The sequence below is a fragment of the Vipera berus genome, assembly GCF_964194415.1.
Source record: "Vipera berus genome assembly, chromosome: 3".
Classification (NCBI taxonomy): Eukaryota; Metazoa; Chordata; class Lepidosauria; order Squamata; family Viperidae; genus Vipera; species Vipera berus.
In genome coordinates this window covers 99,630,654-99,651,390 of record NC_138204.1, presented here as the reverse complement: position 1 = coordinate 99,651,390, position 20,737 = coordinate 99,630,654, and the positions used below count along the sequence as shown (strand labels likewise).

The following is a 20,737-nucleotide window of genomic DNA, read 5'->3' as shown; positions in this document are numbered from 1 at the left end:
ACAAAAGGAAGGTTGAATTGAATTAGTCAGCATACATTTATTTTGGTAAATAGAAGCCCATTGAAAGTGCAAAAATGCAGAGTGCTAGGATTCTGGAAAGCAAACAATCATTTAAAGGTTCAAAATGATTCCAGAGCAACAGCAATGCAATCTGGTGCCTATTTATTCAGAAATAAAATAAATATATTCTGTTTCTCTCTTTGTGAAGCCTCCTAAAATATATTTATACATCACCCCAAAGAGTGACTGTTCAGCTTTCCCTTCACATTTGTGTACTTGGGGACATTCGTAAAGGCACCAACACACCCATATGGCTTTTTTGGCATGTAGAGTTTGGCATCCTACAGACTGACTCATCTTTTCTTTTTAAGAAAAGTATGTGAGGAGGGAAAGACTTGGTGTGCAATAGGCAATACCTGTAAGATCATTGTGTGCTGCTCACATGCATTCCTCCTCCTCTTCCTAGCTATCATGCCATATTGATAAATGGGAAATGTCTTTTTTTTTAATTAGTATCAATGAAGAACTGATTATTCTGGTCCACTTGTAGTTTGTGCTGTGATTCTTAGCACAGCAAAGATGGGACAGGGTGTAACAAATGGACCAGAAGAACAAAGTATAACTGATTAATTCTCATCTCTTTCTTGCCTAACTGGAATGTTTTTGAAATATGGATGAGTGTTTCTGTTGTGTCAGTAGTTAATAAATGAGCGGTTTCTGTGAAGCGGGAAGCACGGTTGCAATTATTGGATGTTGTTAAACGGCGGGAAATTCCAGGCTGGGGATTGGCTACAGTTCAAGCGTTCCGGAGTATATAAGCCGAAGTCTAACTGACAGTTGACAGTTGACATATGTGTATTAATAAACGTTCTTACTGTGAAACCTCACTGAGTCATTCGTCTGTCCGAACTTAACAAGTGGCGACGAAGGTGGGATTGACGGCGGACTAGTGAAGGAGCGGCGATAATCAGCTGCACGTAAGGCGGTAAAATTTAAAACACAGTCAACCGTTGGCGGCCGCGGTGGAATTTAAGAAACCTCCGAATGGCGCAAGTCGGCTCTTTGAAAGAGTTTGATCCAAACTACCCAGAGGATTGGGAAGAATACGTTGGCCAAGTCGAAGGGTTTTTGCTTGTCAACGGCATTACCGATGACCGGAAGAAGGCTGCCGCTCTATTGACCATCAGCGGCACACCCATTTACCGGGTTGCCGTCGGCCTGTGCCAACCAATGCCGGTATCCAGTGTCTCGTACGCTGATTTACTGGCCAAACTAAAAGTGCACTTTACGCCAAAGAGATCTGAACTGTTTTGGAGGTGTATATTTGAAAAGCGCAATCAGAGACCCGGCGAGTCCATCACGAAGTTCGTCGCAGCGGTCAGAGAGGCAGCTTTGCGCTGCAAATATGATAATCTCGAGATCAGAATTTGAGACAGAGTAGTGCTGGGCTTGCGTGATGAACAATTACAAAATCGAATTATCGCTAAGCCCACCGGCGATCTACAAGAAGTCCTTGACGAATTACTAACTTACGAATCTACGGGAAGTGGAATTCGAGACCCCCCCCCCACAATAGCATGGGCACTTCAGCCGAAATAAATCTGGAAAGCCATGTGGACTGCGGGGAGGTGGACCAACAATGGGAAGCCGACATAGCCGAAGTCGCCAGAAGATTCGGAAAAATGCCGGCAAGACCCTCTCGCAACGAAGCACCGGAACCGGGACGCAGATTCCAGACAACAGCACCGCAAAGGCAACCGAGGGACAACCCGACCAGACCGCGCGACACAGACACCAGATGTGGAAGCTGCGGTGGCAACCATCCCAGAGCAACTTGCCGATTCCGTTCCGCAAAATGCAGGATGTGCGGTAAAACAGGCCACATCCAGGCCATTTGCCGTAGCCGACCCCGCGACAATCGCCTCCATGAAATTGACGTTTGGGCTGAAGGTAAGGTAACCCCCTACTGTCGTGGCATTGAGACCCCCAGACCTTTGGCACGGAACCCCAACCGCGGGGAGGCGGCGCGAGTCAACCACATAGGGAACCCAAAAATTAACCATATTCTGAGGCCTAAATTAAAAATTGTAGTCCATTTGCAAGGAATTCCCTGCAAAATGGAAGTTGATTCTGGGGCCTCAGTATCACTAATCTCTAGTGAAACTCTTAAACATATTGAGCTTAGTAGTGGCCGTAGAATTCCACTTAATTCCACTAAGATACAATTAGCTGATTTCCAAAAAACCCCAATACATATTAAAGGGAAAGTTACCATTAAAGTTAAATATAAAGGATTTAATGGCTTCTTAGACTTATTAGTCACCGAAGGCCAGAGGACTAGTTTAATTGGCCTTAACTGGTTCCCAGCCCTAGGAATTTGGGTTGGGGGAATAAATACTATTAATACTAAGACCCTCAAGTCTGTCTGCGATGAGTTCGCAGACGTATTTGATGGGTCTTTAGGTAAATATAAAGGGCCCCCTATTAATTTTAATTTAGACCCTGCAGTAAAACCCATTAGGCTTAAGGCCCGACGGGTGCCTTTTGCCCTTAAGCAAAAAATCGAGGCCGAGCTCGATAAGCTTGTAGGCCAAGGCGTACTAGAACCGGTCGAGGGAGGCTTGTGGGAGACACCAATCGTCACACCCCTAAAACCTAATGGGGATGTGAGGATTTGTGCCGATTATAAAGCCACCCTGAACCTAGGAATGAAAAAGCATGCTTACCCAGTCCCGACAGTGAAGCAGGTCCTCGCGACGATCCAGGATGGCGCCATCTTTGCCAAGCTTGACTTGGCGCAGGCGTATTTGCAACTCACTGTTTCCAGGGAAGCTGCTGAAGCTCAAACAATTGTTACCCACAAGGGGGCGTTCCGAGTCCACAGATTGCAATTTGGTATTGCAGCAGCTCCAGGCATCTTCCAGGAGGTGATGGAGAGGACATTAAAGGGCATACCTGGTGTATGCCCTTACTTTGATGATGTCCTGATTGCTGGAAAAACTGAAGAAATATTAGCTGATCATCTGGAACAGGTACTGGGAAAATTTAGAGAGGCAGGACTTAAATTAAAAAAGGAGAAATGTTTTATTGGAGTTAAATCCACTGAATTCTTAGGGTTCAGAATTGATGAAAAGGGAATACACCCTACTGCAGAAAAAATTAGAGCAATCAAATTAGCACCTGAGCCTAAAAACAAGGCTGAGTTACAAGCCTTTTTAGGGTTAGTTAACTTTTATCACACATTCTTGCCACACAAAGCTGCTATTGCTGAACCATTACATAGGTTGTTAGACAGAAAAACCCCTTGGCAGTGGCAAGAAAAACATAGAATCAGCTTCCAGACCTTAAAGGATATTCTATCTAGCCAATCCACGGTTACACATTTTATAGAAAACAAACCAATCTATTTAGCGTGTGATGCGTCACCTTATGGTGTAGGCGCTGTCATCAGCCACATGGATAATCAAGGCCATCAAAAACCAATTGCATATTATTCCAGGACGCTCACCAAAGCTGAATGGAATTATGCACAAATAGACAGAGAAGCGTTAGCCATAGTGGCAGGAGTTAAAAAGTTCCATGATTACCTTTATGGTAGGAACTTTACCATATTCACTGACCACAAACCATTACTGGGACTGTTTACCACAGATAAACAGACACCCCAGATAATGTCGCCCAGAATGCTTAGGTGGTCAATTTTCCTGTCAGCATATTCTTTCTCCTTGAAACACAGACCTGGCAAAGAAATGGGCCATGCAGATGCCCTTAGCAGACTACCATTAAACGACACTGAGGATGACCCTGCGCCAGTAGGACAAATTCTATCTTTACAAGAAATACCTGAATGCCCTTTAACTGCTAGAGACATTGCTGAGGCCACTAAAAAAGACCTAATCCTCAATAGAATTACAACATGGGTACAAGGTGGATGGCCAATCAAGAATCCTGACCCTAATTTCACTCCATATTTTAGGAGAAAAGATGAATTATCATCTCATTTGGGGTGCATTTTGTGGGGTAACCGAGTTGTCATTCCTGAACATCACAGGAATACTGTAATTGCTGAATTACATGAGGGTCACCCAGGGATTGTCCGCATGAAGGCTTTAGCGAGAAGTCACTTGTGGTGGCCTGGGTTAGACAAGGCAATTGAAGAGTGCGTATCTGGATGTTATCAGTGTCAGCGCTCTAGGCCAGAACAGGCACATGCGCATACCCATAAGTGGGAGATGGCCAGGAACCCTTGGTCTCGTATACATATTGATTTTGCGGGGCCATTCCAAGGCATAACATTCTTAGTGGTGGTAGACAGTTTCTCCCGGTGGTTGGAGGTTGTGCCTGTTACCACTATGTCATCTGCTAAAACAATTCAGGTTTTGAGGGGCCTCTTTGCCACCCATGGGTTACCTGATGTGATTGTATCTGATAATGGGCCCCAATTCACCTCTGCTGAATTTCAGGATTTCCTCAAGGCCAATTGGATTAGGCATGCAACATCGGCACCCTTTCACCCCTCCACCAATGGCTTGGCTGAACGCAACGTCAGAACCACAAAAGACGCTCTGAAGAGGATCATACGCGGCGATTGGCACCAGAGACTTGCCAAGTTCTTGCTGGCTCAGCACACAACCCCCTGCACGGCTACCGGTAAAAGCCCAGCTGAAATGAGGTGGGGCAGAAGACTAACCACTAAATTGGACAGGTTACACCCTGACAGATTGCACACAACTGCTGAACCCGACATACCAAACCGGTCTCTCAACATTGGAGACTTAGTTTGGGCCAGGAACTATGGACTTGGGGACAAATGGGTTCCAGGGGTAGTCACTGACATAACGGGGCCGTTATCTTACACCATTGAGGGGGAAGGGAATAGAGTATTCAAAAGACATATTGACCAATTAAGGAAGAGAGCAACCGAAAATGTGTTAGACAAGGCGGGTCAGAATGATAAATTGTGCAACTCTACGTTTAGGCATAACCAGTCTGATACTACTGTTGTTGAAGAGGGAGTGGGAACTCAACCCAGGTTAGCAGAAACAATTCCACAACAAGGCCAATTCGATTGGGAGTTGTTTCCAATGGAAAGACCAGCTGGGCCTGCACAGCAACAACAGCAACAACAACAACAACAACAACAATTATCAGATAGAGCATTATCAGAGCCAGTGTCCCAAACATCTAGGCCCATAACTAGCAGCCAGTCTGCAAACACAACTGTAAGTTACAAGGTCAATAGATATCCTTCAAGGGTTCACAAGCCACCAAAATATTTGAAAGATTACATTAATAAATAACATCATCTGGGGGGGAAGGGGTGTTGTGTCAGTAGTTAATAAATGAGCGGTTTCTGTGAAGCGGGAAGCACGGTGGCAATTATTGGATGTTGTTAAACGGCGGGAAATTCCGGGCTGGGGATTGGCTACAGTTCAAGCGTTCTGGAGTATATAAGCCGAAGTCTAACTGACAGTTGACAGTTGACATATGTGTATTAATAAACGTTCTTACTGTGAAACCTCACTGAGTCATTCGTCTGTCCGAACTTAACAGTTTCCATAAAGGAGAAAATTTGTAGCTCAGGGTTAAAGGGGACTGATGATGTTACCTAGTTTGGATAAGAAAATGTCTGCAAGAAAACAACCCAGCTCAGAGACCACTGAGGACTCTGACCTCAAATAAGTGTTTATTTATTTATTTATTTATTTATTTATTTGTTTTTATAAACCACCCTTCTCCCGAGGGACTCGGGGCGGTGTACAGAATAAGGTAGGCATACAGAATGAACAATAGTGAAAAAAACAATAGTAAAATACAAACTGGGACCCCAATTAGAGCTATCAGGCCAGTCCGGACTGCTGGAACAGGTAAGTTTTTAATTCGCGTCGGAAGGTGCGGAGGTCGGGGGCCATCCGGATTTCGGTTGGTAAGCTGTTCCAGAGGGCTGGCGCACCCACTGAGAATGCCCTCCCCCTGGGGGCCACCAGCCGACATTCCTTGAGCGGTGGCACCCTGAGGAGGCCCTCTCTGTGGGAGCGCACAGGACGGTGGGGTGCTGACATTGGCAGAAGGTGCTCCCGTAGGTAGTCCGGACCCATGCCATGTAGGGCTTTGTATGTCATTGTTAGCACCTTGAACTTCACACGGAAGGCAACTGGAAGCCAGTGCAGCGCACGGAGGAGAGGTGTGATATGGGAGTATCGGGAGGCTCCCAAGAGTGTCCGTGCCGCTGCACTTTGCACCAGTTGAAGCTTCCGAGTGGATCTCAAGGGCAGCCCCATGTAGAGAGCGTTACAATAGTCTAGGCGAGAGGTCACAAGAGCATGGGTGACTGTACGTAAGGCATCCAGGTCCAGATAAGGCCGTAATTGGCGAACTAGTCGAACCCGGGAGAAGGCCCCCTTGGTCACAGCTCCTATGTGATCTTCCAGGGAGAGCTGCGAGTCAAGGAGGACACCCAGGTTGCGGGCCCTATCAACAGGGGGTAGTAACTTGTCTCCGATGTTAAGGGATGGGATGTTCTGAGTATCCTGGCTTGCCGGTACGTACAGCCATTCAGTCTTGTCCGGGTTCAGTTGAAGCCTGTTCCTCCCCATCCATTCCCGGACCGCTTTCAGGCAGCGGGACATCACGTCGAGGGCATCACTGATGTTGTTTGGAGTTGAGATGAAAAGCTGGGTGTCATCAGCATACTGATGGTACCCTACTCCAAAGCTGCGAATGATCTCGCCCAGCGGTTTCATGTAGATGTTGAACAGGAGAGGCGAGAGGACCGACCCCTGAGGGACTCCGCAAGCGAGAGGCCTCGGGGTCGACCTCTGTCCCCCTGCCAACACCGACTGCGAGCGACCCTGGAGAAAGGAGGAGAACCAACGCAGAACCGTGCCTCCCACTCCCAGTCCCCTGAGGCGTTGCAGTAAGATACCATGGTCGATGGTATCGAAAGCCGCCGAGAGGTCTAATAAGACTAGGACAGAGGAATGGCCCCTGTCCCGGGCTCTCCAGAGATCATTTATCAGAGCGACCAATGCCGTCTCCGTGCTGTAGCCCGGCCTGAAGCCCGATTGGTATGGGTCTAGATAAACTGCTTCATCCAGGATCTGAGGGAGTTGGTGCGCCACCACGCTCTCAACAACCTTCGCAAGGAAGCGAAGATTGGAGACTGGACAAAAGTTATTCAATGAGGATGGGTCCAAGGTGGGCTTCTTGAGGAGAGGTCTCACCACCGCCTCCTTCAAGGCGGTGGGGAAGTGACCCTCACTCAGAGAAGCGGAGATGACCGCCAGGAACCAGCCTCGTGTCCCCTCTCGAGCTGCATATGCCAGCCAGGAAGGGCACGGGTCCAGTAAGCATGTGGAGGAGCTCAACCTCCTCATAATCCTGTCCACTTCCTTAGGAGTCACAGGATCAAATTCCTCCCAGATGAGGTCGACAAGACTGTCCATGCCTTGTTCTTCCAGCTCAGCCCAGTTGGAGTCCAGGCCGGTTCGGATCCGAGCAATTTTATCCAGCAGATATTGACCGAATTCCTCAGCTCGACCCTGCAAGGGTTCCTCCCTCACCTCTTGGTTCAGTAGGGAGCGAGTCACCCTGAACAAGGCAGCCGGGCGATTATCTGCGGACGCGATGAGGGTGGAAAAGTAGTTGGATTTTGCCACCCTTATCGCAGCGAGATAAGACCTGGTGAGGATTCTTAATCGCAATCGGTCGGATTCGGATCGACTGGATCTCCAACGGCTCTCTAGGCCCCGTCTCCGGCGCTTCATCTCCCGGAGCTCCGCGGTGAACCATGGGGCTCGCTGGGATCTGCGCCGGGTCAGAGGCCGCAAGGGTACAACTCGGTCCAGAGCCTCCGTGGCTGCCTTTTCCCAGGCTTCCACTAAGGCATCCACCGAGCTGTGAGCAGGGAGTGCATGTGCGTCCCCAAGCGCTGCCTGGAACCTATCAGGATCCATTAGGCGCCTAGGGCGGTACCATCTGGTTGGCACCGCGCACCCACGGCGGGGGGTGGCAAAGGGGAAGTCTAGCCGCACGAGGTGATGATCGGTCCATGACAGGGGCATAACAGTCGTGGCACCCCCACCGAACTTTTGAACTTTTGGGGTAAATTTTGGGTAAAACAAAATCTTGATAGCTAGATTAGGATGCAGACCAGTGGTGGTGAACCTATGGCACACATGCCAGAGGTGGCACTCAGAGACCTTTCTGTTGGCACACGCACCACCGCCACCAGCAGCAGGTCCATCAGGCTGCCACTGCCACCCGAAGCAGGAGCCCAGCCCAGCACAAAGGAGACAAAGCAGCCAACTAGCAAGCTGAGTAGAGGTGGTAGAGCAGAGGTCGCCAACCATTGGAAGGGGAAAGCATTTTACATGCGTGCGTCCACGCATGGGGCCGTGAGCATGCATGAGCTGTGAATGGGGCAGGGCTAGTGCCTGTGTGATATTCACTAGCCCTGCCCCATTTTTACTTGGTGCAGCACCTTGTATCTACACCCCGTGGCGTGGTGGCAGTTGTTTTTGCACCTTGCAGCATGGTGGGCCATTTCTGTGCCCCCAGTTTTTGCGTGCCAGAGGTGGCACTCAGAGGTGCCTCCCTGCCCCCCCCAAGGGCACCACAATGCTGATGTGGCCCTGGCACTTTGCGATAAATAAGTGGCTTTTGGTTGCAGTTTGGGCACTAGGTGTCTAAAAGGTTCACCATCACTGATGTAGACTATTTCAGGACAACAGTGGATGAGCAGGAAAGCCACAAATATGAACTGAGTTCTGTAAAAACACCCACCCCTTGCTCCTTAATATTTATGCTTTTTCCACCATTTGTTGCTGTCTAAATTGCAACTTAATACCCAGGCACAATTTGTCTCAATTAAGAGTTTTATTCATTGCAAAGAAACCTACTACATGCCATACCCACAAATGGACAGAACAAATGTTCTGACTTCTCTAAATATTTATTCCACCCACTTGAAGACTTTTTCCTACCTCTCTTCTCTTCGCCAAGTAAAGTAGTAATCTAAACACCCACAAGGTGAAGAAAAAAACAAAACCCTCTCTGTTTCTTAAAAAAGAAAGATAAAGGACACGGCCATGTTATGTAGTTGTCTTGGCAACAGTATGCTGCCTATCTCGCCCATATCCTCTTATTAGATGTACTGTTGATGTGGAAAGTAAAGGCAAAAGTGGTCCACATTGAGGTGGGACCACTGAAGGCTGTGACCCTTAGCTGGGAGAGTGACTCTATAGATCCCAAGGGCAACATAAAATCTCTCTGTCCAGAAGGATGCTCGGCTAGGCACAGCTAATGTTCTTCACAGAACCCTCAAACTCCCTGGTCTCTGATGCAGAACCCAAGACTGAGGAAGACACATACCCTCCTAAGAGTGAGAAAGGAATTTTTTTAATTATTAACCCAGTTTTTTATTTATATGTTAATTAATATTTAGCAATAGCATTTTATATATGTTTGACTGTATGACAGTTTTGATCTTTGACTGTAAATAAGTAAAGAATTCCTGTAAGAAAGATTTTTTTAAAAAAAATGTTTTAGCTTCTGAGACCTGTCCTAGCTGGTTCAACCTCAACCAATCGTTTTATTTCATTATTTTTTTTATAAAAAAAGTCCCAGAGTCTACTTATGTCATCAGTCAGTTAAAAAAAAAGGAAGTGTCTCTTCTTGTGGGAAAGACACTTGTTTCTTACAAGGCAGGTGATTTGAGTCAGTATATAAAGCCATCAGCTTTGCAAGCGGTTAGACCTTCAGATGTTAGGACTGTAGAAGCAGTGCAATCTAAAGAGAGAAAACTAAAAATGCCTTGGCTGTTTATGTGGCACACCGCTTCAGCTGAAATAAAGACATGTGAGCTGGCAGACAGCAAAGATCACCGAAAGAAGACAAAGGCTTTGTAAGTATATCTTCTCTTTTGAAATTTATTACAGTCAAAAAACATACTTAGAAAAAGTTTCTTCTGCTCTGGTTACATTATTGGGTATTGGACCCCCAATTTAGTAAAAGCATGATTGCCAACTGTTTTGCAGGCCTCCAGTTTATTCCAAGGCAGGAATCCAAATTATGAATCAAAAATCCAAAGAACATCAGCTTTGGGTTGCAAATTCCAGATGATGAATCAATAGCAAGGAGTCTGGGTTTCTGCTCAGTAACCCAAATAAAACTGATAATTACCAGTTGTGATAAATCAACCTAAAGTTAATAATTAACGAAATGTATCTTTGTTCAAGCCTTAATGGGAGAGATGATAGATAGAACAGAATGAAGGAATTACATTTGAATAAATGTCATACTGGTCAAACCCGTACAGAAAACTTTGTTTTAAGCAGTTCGCTTAAAAATCAATTAAAATCAATATTTTCACTTTTTTAAAAAGAACACACCTGCATTTTTAGACAGTATTCATTTTTTTAAAAAAAGGAATCGAATTTTCACTGTTCTTATGAACGAGTGAAGGATACTTTTCTCTTTATGCCTATCTGTCTGTCTGTGTGTATATGTGCATGCATCAGAGCAGCCTTTTTAGCTTAAAGATGCAGTGGTTCCCCTAGGCTTTTTTGTGGTCTTAGCAGCAACAGCAGCAGCAAAATGCCAGTTAACAGTACTATGCAGTACTTTTTGTGTGTGTGAAAGAAAAGTCTTTGATTCTTAGGTGGAAATAATTGTCCCACCACCCATCTTCTTAGTATTTTCTCATATACGGGTACCTAAGCAAGGAACATGAAACATTCCAGAAGAGTTATAATAAACTTAAAAAACACACTTAAAACTTTGCATATGTGTCATCTTCAAGTGGATGAAACAGAGGCAAAGAAGGACATTCAACAATTTCTCAAACCCCACAGACTGCTAGATCTCTTTTTAAATTTTTGCTTCTGGGTCAAGTGGTAGAGTAATCCTATAGTAAATTATTTCAACATCTTTCCATCAAAACACAGTGAATGGAGACGATTGGTAAGCTATTCATTGTAGCTCCTGTTTCTGCCTGACCTGTATGGTTATAGAGCAGAATGAAAGTGTTCTGCATTTGTCAGGATGGAAGAAAGTCATAGCACCTCCCCTCTGGAATTCCCCATCGCCTAAGAGATCTAAATGGTTCCCACCTGTAGATTCAAACCTGGTTATTTCCCAGATTTTGGTTTGTGTAGTCCCCCTATAGATGTTTCTATGTTAGCAAGATTTATTTATTTATTTATTTATTTATTTATTTATTTATTTATTTATTTATTTATTTATTTATTTATTTATTTACCATCTGTGTATCTATCTATCTATCTATCTATCTATCTATCTATCTATTTCCCTTCCTTCCTTCCTTCCTTCCTTCCTTCCTTCCTTCCTTCCTTTTCTTTCTTTCTTGGATGTACATTGTTCTTTTTATTCTTGCAATCTTTAATGCCACCCAAAGCCTTTACAGATTTCGGCATCATTTTAAATGTAGCAAATAATGTAATAATTAATTTAATATTAAATTTCAATGTAATCTAATTTAATAAATGTCAATTTAATAAATAATAGATTATTTAAAATAATAAAGTAGTAATAGATTTAATAAATTAGCTGATTAGAAATTACAACCATGAGTTATAAAAATTCATTCCTCTTCTTCCTCTGTTTCCCTTCTTATTTCATCCCATTTATATATCTAAGGAGAGAAGGCTAGTAGAATAAGTTTAGTCAAGGCTGAGGTGGCTTGGAATCCTCAGACATAGGGATCCTTGACAAGGCCTTCAGCCTTTTAAAAAAAATGTCATGGTGTACTGAAGGGTTAAGGTGTGCCCATGTACCTAGAGATGTACCTAGATCAGAAAGCTATGAGGAATTGACTGGAAGATAGAATTGGGTTGTAGGTCAGTCCAGACAACCTCACTGTGTACAGATTAAGGCAATCAGATGACAGCAAAGAAGTACATGTATTAAAAAATATTATCTCTTCTGCCAACTAGTGACCAACTGCACTCTGTTAAATCAAATCTGGTTGTGTTAGTACAGATGCAACCTGCTGATGGAGCTTCATCTTTAGAGAATGCTCTGAGCTATGGTTGTCTTCTTCTATGATCACAGCTAATAGCTGCAAGCTTTGGACATCAAAAGAGATCTTTTCAGCCTTTGGAACTTCTACTTCATGAAGTATGTTAAAATATATCTCATGAAGGATCAAATGCCAAAGTCTAGAAAAGCATGGAATACAAAAGCTGGCTTTAAAACATAATATACACAAAATAAAGGAACTTTGGAGTTCATAAAAGCTGTATAATACCATCTACTCACTGTAAAAACACTTTTAAACCTTCTCTATATTAACTTTGAAATATCTCTCTTTGAAATTAGTATTATTTATTAATGAATAAATATGCAAATGACTTGCTTGCAGTTTTCATAAATTAAATGACTATTGTTTGTTAAATTCAAATCCACAATTTTAAATTTACTCAACAAATTAAAATGTTTAGTATTGTGTCTTTATAGATGTAAATTGCTATATAAGAAATCTAATTAATTTAGATCTTCCAAAGTCATATCAAACTTATTTCTGTAGAAATAAGCTAAGGGGGAAAATCAGTGGAAATACTTTCCTTGGGTTCTGAGCAAATTGGCCTGAACAGAAATGAAGCTCAATTAATTTGAATATAGAATTTGGTTCTCCAGATGTTTATTTGGAGTTTGAAAGCCCTCCTAGCCATCTTATTGTAAGAAACTAGCACAGAACAAAAATATTCTGACATTGATACTAGTTACTGTCTTTTGCACAGAATGGTTAATTCATGAAGGTCCATAATTTAAATGTTTCCTTCAGTTGCTTATATTACAACTTTCTTGGACTTGGTTGATATATTTCTGTAAAGCACTACTAGATTTATTCATAGTAAATGATTAAATCTATTCTCCAATTTGTTTTAGGGGTGTGGAAGCAAAAAAATATTTTATGGGTCTTGTGCCGCCCATTGAATCAGCTGACATGAAATACTCCAGTATTAATATAAACTTCTGTTTGGGTTTATCTCATTTAATGATTTCAGTAGGTTGTCAACAATTGTAACGGGGTTACAGTTATCAAATTATGGAATCAAATCTCTATCCAGCCAAAGCATTTGCAGGAGATAATGGAGGCTGGCAATAAATTAGCTTATTATAAGATTCAGTTCAAAGAATTTTCAAGTTGAACTAGAGAAGGATCTTTAAATTGCTTTCAAAAACCAGTTGTGAAGTGTAAAGCAATAGCATTTAGCCAATAGCAATAGCACTTAGACTTATATACCACTTCACAGTGCTTTTCAGCCCTCTTTAAGCAGTTTGCAGAGTCAGCACATTACCCCCAACAATCTGGGTTCTCATTTTATTGACCTTGGAAGGATGGAAGGCTTAGTCAAGCTTGAGCCCATCAGGATAGAATTCCAGACTGCAGGCAGAGTTAGCCTGTAATACTGCATTCCAACTACTGCTCTACCACGGCTCTGTATATAAATACAGGGGAGTCTGAGGTTGATTTTCTTTCCTGCCTCCGGTATTCCGGCCTTCAGTTTTTGCTTAATTTCATCCAAGGAAAAGACTCAGTCAGGGAAATGTTATCAATGTCCCTCCCTGCCTTTCCCAGGCAATACTGGTTCAATGAATTATGCAGAATATTAATATTATCTGGGGAAGAAATAGGATGTAAACATGATTTATAAATATATCCTGTTATGTTCACATTTCTCACTGATAGTTTCTAACTCATTTTAGTGTGTGTGTGTGTGTGTGTGTGTGTATATATATATATATACATACATACATCCTGTCAACAAAAGTGCGTATAGTCAAGTTGCAATGTATGGCAGTGAAAGTTGGACTATAAGAAAGGCTGAGCACCAAAGAATTGAGGCCTTTGAACTATGGTGCTGGAGAAGACTCCTGCGAGTCCCTTGGACTGCAAGGCAATCAAACTGGTCAGTCCTAGAGGAGATCAACCCTGACTGCTTTTTAGAAGGCCAGATCCTGAAGCTAAAACTCAAATACTTTGGCCACCTAGTGAGAATGAAGGACTCACTGGAGAAGAGCCTAATGCTGGGAAAGATTGAGGGCACTAGAAGAAGGGGATGACAGAGAATGAGGTGGCTGGATGGAGTCACTGAAGCAGTAGGCGTGAGCTTAAATGGACTCCAGAAGATGGTAGAGGACAGGAAGGCCTGGAGGAACGTTGTCCATGACCTTGGAGGTGATCTAGTCCAACCCCCTGCTCAGGCAGGAAACCCTATACCATTTCAGACAAGTGGCTGGCCAGTCTCTTCTTAAAAACTTCCAGTGTTGGAGCATTCACTGCTTCTGGAGGCAGGTTGTTCCACTGGTTAATTGTTCTAACTGTCAGGAAGTTTCTCCTTAGTTCTAGGTTGCTTCTCTCCTTGACTAGTTTCCATCCATTGCTTCTTGTCCTGCTTTCAGGTGCTTTGGAGAATAGCTTGACTCCCTCTTCTTTGTGGCAGCCCCTGAGATATTGGAACACTGCTATCATGTCACCCGTCACCCTTCTTTTCATTAGACTACACATACTCAATTCCAGCAACCGTTCCCTATATGTTTTAGCCTCCAGTCCCCCAATCATCTTTGTTGCTCTTCTCTGTACTCTTTCTAGATTCTCGACATCTTTTTTACATCATGGTGACCAAAACTGGATGCAGTAAAAAAATAAAAGCAACCATTTATAAAACCAGGAAAATCGACTGTCTTAGCTTTCCCTGGTCCACTTCCAGCATCATCAGAGTAAGCATTAGGGGGTGGGTTTACTTATAAATCTAATTGACTCCGCACTCTACCCATGGTTACTTACTCTGGTGACGCTGGCAGTGGACCAGTGAAAGCTAAAACAGTCAATTTTTATGGTTTTATAAATGATTGCTTTTATTTTTTACTGGTTTTTAACAATAAACAACTGTTTTATATTTATCCCAGAGGATAAATATATCATTATACAAATATGCCTGGAATTTCTGTTTCTTTTGTTTTTAAGTATACATTATCTGAGAGAATACTCTGTCAAAGAAAAAGATGGGATAGAAGATGGTTAAATAAATCAGAAGCATTAAAATATTTAGTAAATATAAATCTTTAAAAATATTTCTTTCCCTCCCCCACCCCCTTTACTGCACAGACATCAAACATATACACCATTGTCTCACCTTTCCATTTTTTTCAAACAGTTTGTATTTTTTTTATGCCTTTTCAGGCTTTCTGCAGAAGAAGTTATCCAGTGGTCCCAGTCCCTAGAAAAGCTTCTGGCAACCCAATGTAAGCATTTCTTTCTAACTACTTGGAGTATATCACCTTGAAAGAAACTTGGAAAAATGCAGGTGTCACTTTCTTAAAATATGCCTTGACTAAGAAGCATGTTCCAGAACACTGGTGTCATCCTTCAGATATTTAAAAAACTAATTCTATTTATTCGACAAAATATTTTAAGCCCTGGTTTAATGACTTTGCATATGTACATATGGACACATACTGTATGACCAAACAATATTCTCTGACACTAACAGAAGCTATAGTTATGTATATACAGTGGTACCTTGGCACTCAACTGCTTTGAAACTCATTGAATTTGGTATTCAATGCATTTTGATACAAAAATTTTGTCCTAGTACTCATTGTTTGTTTGGTATTCAACACACAAGCTAGAAATTATTGGCTTGTAGCTTTCTAGTACTTTTCTATCTAGAAAACAGCTAATTCCTGTACCATTTCTGTAAAATATTGGTAGGATGTTCATTTTTTCCTTCCTTCAGCCTACTTATAATCAATGATTGAATTAACTGAGAAATAGCTCACAAGTTGATCACTTGACTTTTTTTGGATAACTCACTAATAGTTCCAGTCACAAAATATCACATTTGCATAAAGTTGGATGAGAAAGAAGTTCAAAAATAGTTCCAGAAGATTGAAGTTGTCAAAGTCCACAAAACTTTCTGGAGATCTTTTCCCCTTTCTATTTCCTTATAAACCTATACTACAAGTTTCCAGCAGTGTTGTATATCTTCAAATTCAGTCCTCCTCCTGATTTAAGATAATGCCCGAAATCATGTTGATGTTTTGTATTCACTGTAGGTGGTCAAGAGGTATTCAGAGAATTTTTGAAATCAGAATTCAGTGAGGAAAATATTGAGTTTTGGCTGGCATGTGAAGACTATAAGAAAACACAGGCTGATCATTTACAAGGCAAAGGAGAAAAGATTTACCAAGAGTTTGTCAAGTCAGATTCCAGAAAACAAGTAAGCTCTAAATCACTCATTAACTTGAATAATTGGACTGGAACATTCAGATTCTAAGAGAATAATTTTCATATGGTAGACTTATTCTAAGATTGATTTTATATCACTTCGGTATTTTTCTTCCTTTTATCTTAAAATAAAAGACGGTATGCCCCTTATGAAGATGAGGTCCCACAGTCATGAACAAACTGTTTGTCGTATGTTAAGGATGAAATCCCACAATCATTATTTAATTTGCTATTTATGGAATAAACCCTCAGTTACATACAAACATATTTTCTTACTGAAAGAGGCTACTTGCAAATTGTCTGAACTGAATCAGTTATATAAATATTGAATTATGAGGGACTATACTGCTATTTGCATTACTATTACGTAAGGATATTATGAAACAGGTTTTTAAAACTGTACTCAGCTTTATATACTTTGAAGAAGAAACATACCCAGCAGTATATCATACACTATGGGCTAAACAACCATAAATCATCCTTATTTTTCATGTCTCCATCTCATAGACTTAAATGTATACCTTTACAGGCTATTCCAGTCTCTCCAACAATTTTTTTAAGATGCTAAAGTTCCAGGGCTACAAAGCATACCCATTCGAATTTTATTTATAAAATTTATATGCCACCATCTCACAATATCAGTGTTCTGAGAAATATGAAGTCTGTTTTGTGATTTATCTCATTTCTCAATAACTACTCAAACATGCAATGTAGCAACAATTTAAATCACATGGAGTTTGTATTTAAACATTACTATATCAATGGGATAGTTTTTATAAAGATGCTGAAGTTTCATTTTGATTTCCCTAGGTCAACATTGACTTTCACATAAGAAAATCTGTAGCCAAGAAAATTCAAGATCCCACACCTTCAAGTTTTGATGAGGCTCAGAGACTTGTGTATGTATTGATGGAGAGAGACTCTTATCCAAGATTCCTTAAATCTCAACATTACCATAACTTTCTAAACAAGGTTCAAAGCAACCATCTCAAGTGAAAGCTGAGGATCAGCTCTGAAGCTTTGACAGTTGCTGTGCTTCAGTATACTAAGTGGGACTGTTAGAACTAAGATGGCAAGGAAATGATGGAACTCTTAAAACAAGAGATAGTCTGCAATCTAGCAAGATGAAGTGTCTGGAACACCTCTTTATAAGGAGAAAGAAGACAGAATAAAAGAAAGAGAGGGAATGCTGCCTTGATACTTAACAGCTAACTTTCACTCTACACACACATACACACACACACACACTTCTAATATTCTTTCATGTCACACTTATCAAATGTTGTGAACAAAAAAGTTTTGAGTTTAATCACACAGCTATTGAGACAAATTTTAGGAAGTTTACATTCTGTGCATTATTTCTTTCTTAAGCATTTTATTTTGTAGAGCTAGATGTATGACCTTGAAAGGTATTGCTTATGAGGTATAAAGAGTATAATGAGTGCAAAGTTGTGCTTTCCTTTTATGCTCCATGGCTCAGGCAAATTGCTGCAAATCATACTTGCATAGACTCAAGAGATAAACATGTATATATGAACAATGCCAAAGTTGAACTAGGCTTTACAAATAAGTTTTGAATTTAGCACAAATCATTATCAGATATTGTATTATTCATTCATGAGAAATTTTAGAAAGTAGTATATTCTTCAAGACAATTTTGTCATGGTCACTATGGCATATAATCAGTCCAAACCTTTTGTGAAAGAATTTGAAAAACAACCTGGTATTCACAACAACCTTGACTAATTACATTTGGCAGTAAATCAAAGGTCTCTCTCCATTCCACCCCCCCACACACACACACACACCCTTGGAATTACGAAACCACAGGAGTTTTTCCAAGCATAGCAGGCTGTAATATCTATCTAGTTGGCTGGGGCAATTTGTTGGGATGCTGTGTTAAATCTAACTCATATTGACAATATTTGGCCATCCCTAGAGGCACAAAAGCCTATGGCTAAAAAAGTAAGTGGCCTCTTATTGCATTGCTTCAACTGAAAAAAAAAGCTCATTATCCCAAAATAGGACAGGAAAGGGTACTGATTTTATATGCTATAATTCAATAAAATATTTCTCTGCTAGTGACTTTGTGACCTTGCACAATCAGGTGTGTGGATTGTTGGTGATGATGATAAGCTATTTCAAGTCTCCTTCTCTTCCTTCTATGGGTACTTTCTCTTTCAAGTAGATTTGGACTGATTAGCCCTTCAATAGAGGATACCTTCAAAGTCAGATCTGGCCTCTGTAAAATCAGACACATGGCCTCATTCCCAAGAACTCTTCTAACTAACTCCCTGCAAAGCTGAACTGTGATTTATTGGTTTGGTCTTTTACTAGCTGGACCCTGAATTCAAACAATACTGGACTGATATATTTCCAGTCAGTCGTACTCTTTTTTTTGTTGTTGTTGTTTTGCAACTGATTAGGGGGCAAATAGTGGAAGTATATCCCATCAGAATAATGTCACTCCTTTGGTTCAAATTTATTTAAACTCATTAAAACTATGGGGAAGGGAGGAAAGTATATTCAAAATAGACTTGTCCAGACACCACTCTGCTTGCAGGAGAGATGACAGGTGGTTGGCCACCTCACAAATAAGCTGAACTGATTTTTTAACAGTTTTGGATTCTACAACTAGTCAATTTAAGGAAAGTTTATGGGATGAAAGTAAATAAACTCTAGATGCACAGAAACATACATAATCATACACACTTGCTCACAGATTGTCATATTGCTGTGAATAATGTGTTTGTGGTTGAAGGTTTTGGAGTAAAGTTCACATGATTTGGGGACTTTCTTCCCAAATTGTCTACATTCATCTTTCTACATTGTTCTGAAGAGCCTCCTTATCTTTCATAAGGGATTCAAAAAGAAAGTTGCTACAAAGAGGAGAAAGAGGCAGAACACCTTTATGTCTATTGGCTGAAACAAACTGCCTTAATTCAGCTCATATCCAAGTCATTAGGTTTAGAGGTGTTAACCCTTGCTCTTAAAATAGTTCTTACTTGCCCCAGTATATCCCATTAAATATATATGTATTCAGAAATCCTGGTTTATGAAACTGAGTGTATTATTTGTTTCTATAAATATTGATAGACTGGTTCTTGATTCTCTGGAAATATAAGCTAATACTTAAATAAGTATGTATCATCTATATGTAAGTGATATTAATATTTTGTGCATTGTAAATTGTAAGCTATAACTAATGAACACCAAATTAAAATATATTGTATTAAAATATATATTGTAATCATTTGTGCTTCAGTAACTATTCTTTCTTTGTTATTAACAACTTTGAAAATAATATCAAACCAATATCAAACTTGATTAATAGCAATGAATTATCAGGTATTTTTAGCAATTGGAAATAATTTGCAATGATCAAACTCTTGAATCCACAGAGCTACTGTATTTTCTTTTCCAGCATGTCAAGTAATGTCATGCTTACTCAGCTTTATTAACTTAACTACAAGAAGGGCTGAACCATAAAAAAAACCAGTTTAAACTCGTACATAAGGTTAATAGCTGCCATTCATTTCCAAAAACACTGGTTTGGTTGTCTGGACTCCTTTCAATCAGTGTCTTGCCTCCATTTTAGAACTGAAATTTGAGAATGCAAATATGTAAAATAGTTTTCAATCAAGTGTGCTTCCCCTCCCCCCCAAGACCAGTAATCTAGAAGGGGGATTAAAGGCAAGGTTTGATTGCTATGGTATTTGTCAATTATATCTTGTCTTCTATCAAGAACTACCTAAAACTGAAGACTGCTCTAATAATTTGAAGTGAAGTGTTATCAGTATGCTGTTGATTTACTAGCCTTTTCATCACATTCATTTGGAAGTATACGAGCACTGAACTGGTGCATTAAATTGGTAATATTTTGATTGATTGACTTGAAATTCAATGTTCTTAATAAATTATCACTGCATAACTTAAAGAAGTTCCTAATTTTGGCCCTATAATTCTAATTCCACAGAGCACTACACTATCTGAAACTGATTCCCACCTCACAGAGATAGTTTGGACATATTTATTCCTGGAGTGATAGTATCCTGTCTGTATTGGATATGTAGCTGGTCTTTCAAGTTAGTAGCTATAGTGAACACAAAATAAAGTTATCTAACCACTGACTACAATAAGGTAGCACATATCTTTCCAATTTTAAAACATACTGGATTTCTTTTCCAGTATGATTTAAGATGTCTGCCTTAAACTTCTAAACCTTAAACAGTGTGGTAACTACAGAGCTGTGTATTCTCATGTGATTGTCTCCAGATAATCATTTTCCTTAAAAGTCCTTCTTCAACTTTATCTTTGGAAATGATAATTTTAGTACAGTAAGTTATTGAGTTGTGCTTCCCTCATTTAGGAAAACTATCTTCTGAAATTCAGTCACCATTGGCCCTGCTTTTGTTATTCATTTATTCTATATTTCCTCTGAAAGATCAAGGCAAAAATGTGATGGCCTTTCTTTAATTTATT

General features: G+C 40.8%; 1 protein-coding gene across 1 annotated transcript; it reads left to right on the top strand.

The window, feature by feature from the left end:
* The first annotated feature begins 9,769 nt into the window (after positions 1-9,769).
* Positions 9,770-19,463, top strand: LOC308664697 (regulator of G-protein signaling 1-like). The gene is made up of 4 exons (XM_081322148.1): positions 9,770-9,904; positions 15,209-15,270; positions 16,084-16,247; positions 17,066-19,463. Exons 1-4 carry the CDS (start codon positions 9,810-9,812, stop codon positions 17,249-17,251), a joined length of 507 nt encoding a protein of 168 aa, XP_081178274.1. The 5' UTR covers positions 9,770-9,809; the 3' UTR covers positions 17,252-19,463.
* The last annotated feature ends 1,274 nt before the right edge of the window (positions 19,464-20,737 follow it).